Consider the following 9,975-nt stretch of genomic DNA (forward strand, 5'->3'; position numbering starts at 1 on the left):
CGTCCGTGTGTCCGTCCTTCCTTCCGTCCTTCCGTCCGTCTGTGAACAGCTAATCTCCGGCACCGTTAACCCGGTCGATGTCAAACTTTGCACACACACTCCCTGGATGCCAACGATGAACCTCTGCCCCACATTTTCCAGAACGGCCTGTTATAGCGCCACCATGAGGCAGCTTTTCACATTTTTGACCTAAAACTGCACCGATCTGCGTGAAACGTTGCATGCACACTCCCTAGAGGCCAAGGACAAACCTTTGACCTGCATTTTCCGCATCTGCCTTTTATAGCGCCACCAGGAGGCCGACTTTTGTAAAACACATTTTTTGATATTACTCCTCCAGATTCTGTCCAAAAATCTCACAAATCGTTACACAGTATCTCTATGGTCATGTGCTCAAGTCGGATCTGTCCGATATTTCATATTCCATCCTAATTGGCTATAATTGGCTTTCACAGTTTGCAAGATTGCCCCGTTTTGAACAAAAGCCTCAAATCATGAACGCAGCATGCAATTTACGTGAAATCTTTCACACATTTTCTTACTAGGCTGAGGAATATATCCCACCCTTTTCACATTGGCCTGTTATAGCGCCACCAACAGGTTGATTTTTGCAAAACACATTTTTGGAACAAAATGCCTCAAATCATCCAATTGCCATCAAAGGCAAACATGTTTATATTACTCCTAAACATTTTGCCAAACATCTCACACAGTCCTATCCTCCTGGTGGAGACCTGTGCCCAGAAGGGCACTTTTTCTAGTTTGTTTTGTTCTCTCTCTCTCTATCTATTTATATATATATAGAGAGAGCATACTTTCATACTAGAGTCTAGTATGTGAAGAGTCATTTTGGATTAAAACATAAATAAAAGGCTTTCTCAACCCCCTGAACAGTTAGTCTTGCCACCATGACTGTCTCTGTATCAAAAAGAGTCACAAATAAGTTTCTCAATTCCGACAGCCGGTCAGCAAGTGGATTCATTATATTAATTTAAGTATATAGGCAATATTTTAGGCCAATACAAAAAAACTATAGGTCTCCAGTTATTAAAGTCCTTCCTTATTCACTTGATTTCAGACCGGAGTCCAGACTACAGGTGAAGATGAACTCTCCAGACTCATAAGAACTGCAATAACCATGATGCATCACTCCCAGGTGAAGATGACCTCTCCTGACTCAACCAAACAGGAAGCTGAAGATGTTTCTAATAAACAGGAAGCTGAAGATGTTTCTAATAAACAGGAAGCTGAAGACGTTTCTATTAAACAGGAAGCTGAAGATGTTTCTATTAAACAGGAAGCTGAAGATGTTTCTATTAAACAGGAAGCTGAAGATGTTTCTATTAAACAGGAAGCTGAAGATGTTTCTATTAAACAGGAAGCTGAAGACGTTTCTATTAAACAGGAAGCTGAAGATGTTTCTATTAAACAGGAAGCTGAAGACCACCCACACCTCAGTAAGTTTCATGCCTTTCTTTAACCCATTAAGACCTGAGACCAGATTCTACAAATGTCTTCTAAACCATCACAGTTTTCTTAATTCTTTCTTTCCCATGTCCGTATATACTAAACTCCGTCTTTTAAAGTGAACGCGTATGGTGGCACTGGGAACTGGGGTTTATGCTAACAGCTAGCCGCAATTATAGAGTTAAAAGAAGGGAAATGTCAAGCAGCTTCAAAACTATCTGTATTTGGCCGCCGACCACATCTGAAAACATTTTATTCCAGGGAGCACCAGAAGCAAAGATTTCAGTTAAAAAAATAACGGTTAAAAGCTAAGGTGACACAGATGCGTTCCCGGTCTTAATGGGTTAATATTTTCTGTTCTGTAGGGCAGGAGCCTATCTCCTGTTTCTGTAGCGTGAGGCAGCTTGATGTACAAGTACACCCCCTGGACATGACGCTAGTATGTCGCAGGGATGCTGAGTGTCAAGCAGGGAGGCACTGGGTCCCATTTTTAGAGTCTTTGGTATGACCCGGCCGGGGATCGAACCCCGACCTCCCAGTCTCAGGGCGGACACCCCAACCACAAGGCCACTGAGCTGGTCTTAATACTGCGTGTTGTGTGGTTGAGTATTTAAGTACAGAGTAGTATAGTGTATAGAGTATAGAGTATAGAGTGTTTAAGTGGTTAGCATCTTTCAAACAAGTATTTGCAAACTTAGCGTCTGCACTTTCTTAGGGGCAGTTCACACCTAAGACAGCTGTCTCCTCTGTGTCTCAGCTGTTTCTTAGGTGTGAACGGCCCCTTAATCTTTACAAAACTGAAACATTACCATTATGTGCAACGCAATTTCTATCAAGTGTGGAAAAATACTTGCTTGGCCGACTGGCAGCGTGAACAAGACATTTGGCGCTGATCGCTCCAGTAGTTTGTGAGATTTGATCACCACAGTAGTTTGTGAGATTTGATCGCTACAGTAGTTTGTGAGATTTGGTCACTACAGTAGTTTGTGAGATTTGGTCACTACAGAGGCAGACTCAAAGACACCTTTACATATGCACAGGCAGACAGACTCACAGACCCATTTACAGATGCACAAACACACAGATTCACAGACACCTTTACAGATGCACAGGCAGACACATAGGCAGAAAAATTCACAGACTCACAGACCCATTTACAGACGTACAGAGCTATGCAGTGGAAATCTTTTACATAGATTGTTAAGCTACCATCGGTCCACATTTCAGGCTTTCATTGTCAGAAGTGCTTATGTTTCATAATGTCATGCAATGTGACTAATTTGCTTCCAAATTAGAGCTTGGGTGTGAAGTATAATTTAAATAATAAGGACCTATAACATAAAATTCAACTTTTTCAATTTATTTTGTGTTTTTGGGGCTCCCATATGTGTTTTCTATCCCCACAAATAACCAATTTTGAACAATCAGGCTTTCATATCATATGGGTGCTTTAATGGAAATTGCTCTCAGGAACAGCTAAACTGATTTTGTCCTCATCGTGATGTCATCAATGTCACCCTACTTCTTCCGTTCCAAATTTGCATTTCCACTTTGTTTACAATGTCCACCATTGTTGTTTTTCCAAGCTGGCATGGAATGGAAACAAGCCTGCTTTTATCTAGCATCAGTATTATAATGACTCAAATATTAAATAATCTGCATATCAGCACCCCCACCACCTCAAGGAAGCTCTGAGAAGGAAGAGAAGTGGTCACGTGACTGGGCTGCGCCATGACACTTTCATGGGAGCCAAACTCACACCGGAAGTGCAATGAATACATGGCAGTGAATGGAGCTTAACAAACATTATTTATGAACCATTGAGACCTTTGTCATATAATCGGTCCAGGAATATAAATGAAGACATATCATTTAACCACTTACTTTAATCACTTACTTTTCGATGCACAGAGTGCACAGTATATCATTTCATCTGAGGATCTAAACAGCAGCACGTATCGTTTCTGGCTACGAAGTATCGCGAGATTTGGCTGCCAGACAGGAAGCGGTGGGAAGTCTTGCGATACTTGGTACGTTCAGAAAGGTACTTTGTGCTCTTTAGATACCATACCTCTATAAAAATACACAGTGTACACATCGAAAAGCAACACAGCAGACAATAATGTGTTACATGTCTTCTGTTATTTTCCAGAAGTGATTAATTTACAAAATGTCTGTCATTCATAAATAATGTTTGTGCATGAGCTGGTCACTGAGCTCTCATTGACTCCAGTGCATTCTGCAACTTCCGGGTGTAGTTTGGCTCCCATGAAAGTGTCATGGTGCAGCACAGTCACGTGACCACTTATCTTCCTTCTCAAAGCTTCCTTGCACCACCTCAGGACATTGTGGTATTGCAGCTAAAACTGCTTTCAAAGTCCAGAAAGAAATGACAAGGACTGGTTATACCAGAGTGGTGATTGAGGCTCAAACCATTAGAAATAAGTTTGAGGGACATAGACAATATGATATTAAATATTAATAACAGTTTTAAAATGCATGTTATCTCTGCTTTAAATTGTTTCAGCATTTCATGATTCAAATGAAATATTTGCTGTAACATCATTATTCATTTTGGTGTTAAAGTAACTAAATATATGTGTTTGGTTAATTATGGGTGTGCGAGATTTGTACTCATAATGAGAAATTATATATTGGGTCAGATTGATTGGAGATTAAGAAGCTCCTCTAGGGTGAGAGAGCTCAGGTCCCCACATTCCATTCTACAAACATCGGGGGTTTTACGGCCCTTCTCCTGTTGTAGGACAGGCCATTATTGACTCCTCTTCACAGGGAAAGTCAACCCATTTAGAACATACAGTAATGAAGTAACCTAATTCCTCTTCAATTGTTTAAATGTGTTCTAATAACCTATTATATATTGGGTTGGTAAAAAGCCTAAATGATAAATACCTGTAATAATCTAAACAGTTTAAAGTAGTTACAGGGACTGTAATAGGGACTGTAATAGGAGCTGGCCACAGCAGCCAGAAGTGCAGGCAGGATGGCCTGTGGGATCTGATTGGCTGAAAGTGTTATGAAGGTGGGATCAGTCAGAAGGCTGCATTGACTATTCTGTATGGCACAAAGTGTAATTTAGATTCACCCATACCATCGAACGTGAACATGTCTAGGCAGAGACCAGCGGTAATGTATTTGCTATATATTATATGCTATAAATAGATGTTTGTGCATTATTCATAATCGATGTAATATGATGTTTAGATTGTAACCAGTGTTCTCTCTGTGTTCTTGTCTTCCCCATTTGATTATGATAAGGTAGATTTAAAACCACATAAGTACACTTAATTAATGTACCATTAATGTACCACATAATTAATAACTAAGTCTGAGAAACAACAATGACAAGCTAAACTGTACCATGATCTGGGAGATTAGAGTGTTCAAATGATAGTAAACCCTACCGACAGAGTTAGGATAGAACCACAGACCAATAGGACCTGTAATCCAGATTCCGGGGTTACTGTATTCATCTTGAGTTGGGGGGAAGTGTGAACAGAACGGGTGAATGTATGATTGTAAGTGTTTAATTAATATGAATTAATAAAAACCCTATAAAATGCACGTTTGAGTTCATCAAATATAAGCTATCATTGGGAGCATTTGGTTCAACTGTGCGTGTTAGTCCTTTAACTCTGCCTAGTGCAAGGGCTGGTCGGAGCCTCGGCCCAACATCGCCAAATAACCGAACAATATGACTTCAAGTAACTTTTTTAGTATTTTGCTAAAATCTTCCTAAAGCTTTCAGAACTGTAGTAACCTGTAGTTAAGAACGGTTTAGACAATCTCATCTTGGTAGGTAATAGCTCATTTTGTACATGGAAGAAAAATAGATTTACATTTTAGGAATCCAGTGTTGACCATCATGTTATGTTTCTGCTCCTAGACATCCTGCACATGGTTGTGTGTAAAGAGGAGGTTTCTTCTAAACAGGAGCGGAGCCCCAGTCTGCTCCAGGAGGAACCAGAGCCTCCATACATTAAAGAGGAACAGGAGGAACTTAAAGAGGAACTACTTCAAAGACCAGAGGAACCTGTTGGGTCAACGTCGACATTACTAGCAGTGAAAGGTGACGATGAAAATGATGATGATGAAGAAGAAGAAGAAGACAAATCTTCCCACTGCTCTGAAGTTGAAGTTGAACTTGAATCTGACACTGAAGTCACTGAAGACAGTGATGATTCGGAGGAGACAAGTGAAGACGATGATGACGAATGGCGTGACAAGAGTTTCAGTTACTCGGGTTCCCTGAAGAAGCACCAGCGTGTCTACATGGGAGAAAAACCTTTCCAATGTAAACATTGTAACAAGAGTTTTACAGTATCAGATGCCCTGAAAAAACACCAGCGTATCCACACTGGAGAAAAACCTTTCCAATGTAAACATTGTAACAGGAGTTGTACCTCATCATCTTCTCTGAAAACACACCTTCGTGTCCACACTGGAGAAAAACCTTATCAATGTAAACATTGCGACAAGCATTATAGTCACTCAGGTTCCCTGAAGACACACCTTCGTGTCCACACTGGAGAAAAACCATTCCAATGTAAACATTGTGACAAGAGTTTCAGTGAGTCAGGTTCCTTGAAGACACACCTTCGTGTCCACACAGGAGAAAAACCATTCCAATGTAAACATTGTGACAAGAGTTTCAGAGAGTCAGCTTCCCTGAAGACACACCTTCGTGTCCACACTGGAGAAAAACCTTTTCAATGTAAATATTGTGACAAGAGTTTCAGTGAGTCAGGTTCCCTGAAGACACACCTACGTGTCCACACTGGAGAAAAACCTTATCAATGTACACATTGTGACAAGAGTTTCAGACAGTCAAGTACACTGATGTCACACCAGCGTATCCACACTGGAGAAAAACCATTCCAATGTAAACATTGTAACAAGAGTTTCAGCAGGTTAGTTAACCTGAAGACACACCTTCGTATCCACACTGGAGAAAAACCATTCCAATGTAAACATTGTAACAAGAGTTTCAGTATGTTAGTTAACCTGAAGAGACACCTACATGTCCACACTGGAGAAAAACCATTCCAATGTAAACATTGTAACAAGAGTTTCAGTTCGTTAGTTAACCTGAAGACACACCTTCGTGTCCACACTGGAGAAAAACCATTCCAATGTAAACATTGTGACAAGAGTTTCAGACAGTCAGGTACACTGAAGTCACACCAGCGTATCCACACTGGAGAAAAAACATTCCAATGTAAACATTGTAACAAGAGTTTCATTCTGTTAGATCAACTGAAGACACACCTTCGTGTCCACACAGGAGAAAAAACATTCCAATGTAAACATTGTGACAAGAGCTTTACTTTATCATCTTCTCTGAAAACACACCAGCGTATCCACACAGGAGAAAAACCATTCCAATGTAAACATTGTAACAAGAGTTTCAGTCGTTTAGTTAACCTGAAGACACACCTTCGTGTCCACACTGGAGAAAAACCTTACCAATGTAAACATTGTGACAAGAGTTTCAGACAGTTAGGTCAACTGAAGACACACCTTCGTGTCCACACAGGAGAAAAACCTTTCCAATAGGGGTGTAACGATACATTTGAACAGCAGTACGATACGTATCACGAGACATGGTTGACGATATGATATTGGTTCATTATGACGTTCAATTCAATGATTTGAAATCGATACAGTAACTATTTAACAAATATATTAAATATGTGTGAAACGTGTGGATAGTGGTTTTTTAAGGGAAATTTAGTTTTTTCTGGATATAAATAAGTAACCATTGGCAAATAGATGGACATTGTATTTGAACACATATGGACAAACCCACGCCTTGACATGAACACAGTGAATACACACATTTATCGATCGACCAATTGTATGGTATATGGAATGGAAAAGTAATTAAACCCATCTTTTTCTTTTTAAGTGGTGCAACCACTTCCTTAAGTGCCCACTAGCGCGTCGGAGCGGTCTGGCTGACCGATTTTGAAATTTTGAAGTGGATTTTCTTTGCCCATGAAGTCCTGAGAAAGTTCCCCTTGCATGACTTTTTCTAAATGTTCGATTCAAACCATCTCTGTTTTTTTTTCATCTGAAACGTTTTGGAAATATGATTTTAGACATAATTCTACTACTAAGTCTGCTCTTTTTCGGTCTGTGGGACCGCTCTTAGACTCCTCACCCTTTCTCCCCCGCAAGCAGTGAAGTTCACACCTCCCTCCCGGCTGGAGACGGGCATTGTTCAAGCTAATGTGTCATTTGCATTCCAACTACTTCCACATGTATAGGCAAACTTACATTACGAATGTACTCACAGCATAGACTAAATGTTGTTTAATAATAAAGTTTATAGCATGGTATGTTTGACCGGACCGACATTTCCTTTCCTTGGAGCGAGAATGCTTGCCGATGCGCGATTCCAAATAAAAATGACAGTGTTTGAAATCAGTCCAAAGAACCTCTAAATGTTTTGTCAGTGAAAAGATAACAGTTCTGTCCGTCCTTCTTTGTCTGTAAACTTTTCTGCACGCTACCAGTGGAACTGTGGAACTGATTTTCATGCATCACGTCTCGCAGAGAGGGAGAGAATATGTTCATGGATCCAAGTAACTGCCGGTGAGGTATGCGGAAGTGCATTTTAGATAACGCTGTAGCACTATTTGTGGCGGCGATGCGTCACATGACTTGTTCTATCCTATGGTGTATATATAAACCGTGCTGCTATAAAAATTCTGCTACGGACCTCTCTGCTGGCACAATCAATCAAATATATATAAATTACATCGATCATAGGCAGCGGGTCTGGAAGGCTAGGCAAGGCTTCGCCTTCACAAAAAAACTTTTTCGGGAGAAATAAACAGACATTGTTTATTTTTCAGAGGGCGCGCTAAACGAACAGTGTAAAAATGACATCGATGACATGAATCATTCCAACGCGATAGACCGCCCTCCCTATAATGTTTCCCCTCTATATAAAAATGACAATATATAACGCTAATGTCGTATTTCTCTGTGTGCCTGGCTCTGGCTGTTACAATAACGTGTGTTAGCCTATTTTATTGTATCAATACAAAGTCGGACAGTGTTTGCTGCGCAAGGGTAATTAATTATAGTGACGATGTGAGCGCTATATTGAATATATAGCGCTCACATCGTCACTATAATTATAGTTTGGTAAACTGAAATGAAAAAGAAAAAATAACTTGAGTTGTCCTGTCAGTTGAAACTGCTGCCTTGAATTAGTTGGAATGTAACATTTAGAAGACAATGGCAAGCCGTCAACGGGTGCAGGGAGGTGTGAGGAACATTAGACGAGTGGGGGAGATAATGGCCAATCAAATCACATGAAAAACACGGTCAGCCCGACCGTTAGCCGTCTTACTAGTAGAGATTTTAAATCAGGCATGCTAGTGTTAAAGGGACACTTCACCCTTTTTGCAAAACAATATATATCAATGACCTTTATAAGATTTAGAACACTTTCCTGGCGTTATTTTTTGTGTAATCTCTGATTTTAGATATTTTAGGTTAACGTAATACGGAAGAGTGTCTCTTTTTTTTTCTCATTCAATTTTTATTTGTTTTCTGATCAAGGACAGCATAATCATTTTACAGTGTACAAAATTGAACTCAAAACACTCACTCACACACTCACACACACGTGTACGTACGTACGTACGCACGCACACACACACACACACACACACACACACACACACATACTCACACACAAAACCCCCTCCCTCCCCCCCCATCCTATTCACAGAATAATCAACCCACAACACATCCATTACATCACCGGGTCAGTAAGTCTTTCAGGTCTGATATTAGGTCTGTCCACATTGAAATTGTGCCCTCTTGGGCCTGATTGATCCTCGCCGACGACAATTCCAAATAAGCAATGTCCAGAAAGCTTCGCAGCCAATGTGTTTTTGAAACATCATGTGGGGGATTCCAGCGTTGTGCTATGATCTTTTTGGCTGCCGTAAGCCCAGCCAACCAGACCTTCCGTGTCTTTGCCGTAAGAGTTAACATAGAATCATCGTTCAACAGATGTACATATGGATCCATCGGAAATTGTACTCCCAACAGATCTGTCAAAGTCCTTGTAACTCTTCCCCAAAACTCGAAAATCCCCGGACATTCCCATACCATATGAACAAATGAGCCCAGGGTTCCTGGGGCACAGAATGTGCAGTGTGGGTCAGGTGCCAATCCCATTCGGTGCCTAATTCTCGGCGTTACATACGCTCTGTGACAGAACTTATAATGTATATACTGATGATTTGGATTCTTTGATGCTCCAGCCACATTATTCCAAACGACCTCCCAATCTATTTCCCGCCCTTCATCAGCTATATCCCTATTCCAGGCCATCATTCCTGTCGAGGGGGCATATTTCTGGGCATTTAATTGATCATATAAATATGACACAATTCGTTTAGGGGCATTTTGAAACAAGGTAAGAATGGGATGGTCCTTCAATTCTGCTCCCCAGGGAACCCC

At 40.6% G+C, this 9,975-nt stretch overlaps 1 protein-coding gene across 1 annotated transcript; it reads left to right on the forward strand.

Annotated features, from left to right (window-relative positions):
- The first annotated feature begins 1,402 nt into the window (after window positions 1-1,402).
- Window positions 1,403-7,868, forward strand: LOC306932311 (uncharacterized protein). The gene is made up of 2 exons (XM_079514063.1): window positions 1,403-1,457; window positions 5,375-7,868. The coding sequence occupies exon 2, from the start codon at window positions 5,386-5,388 to the stop codon at window positions 7,042-7,044; it is 1,659 nt and encodes a 552-aa protein (XP_079370189.1). The 5' UTR covers window positions 1,403-1,457; window positions 5,375-5,385; the 3' UTR covers window positions 7,045-7,868.
- The last annotated feature ends 2,107 nt before the right edge of the window (window positions 7,869-9,975 follow it).

This window comes from Electrona antarctica (genome assembly GCF_951216825.1).
Source record: "Electrona antarctica genome assembly, chromosome: 11".
In the NCBI taxonomy this organism is placed as follows: domain Eukaryota; kingdom Metazoa; phylum Chordata; class Actinopteri; order Myctophiformes; family Myctophidae; genus Electrona; species Electrona antarctica.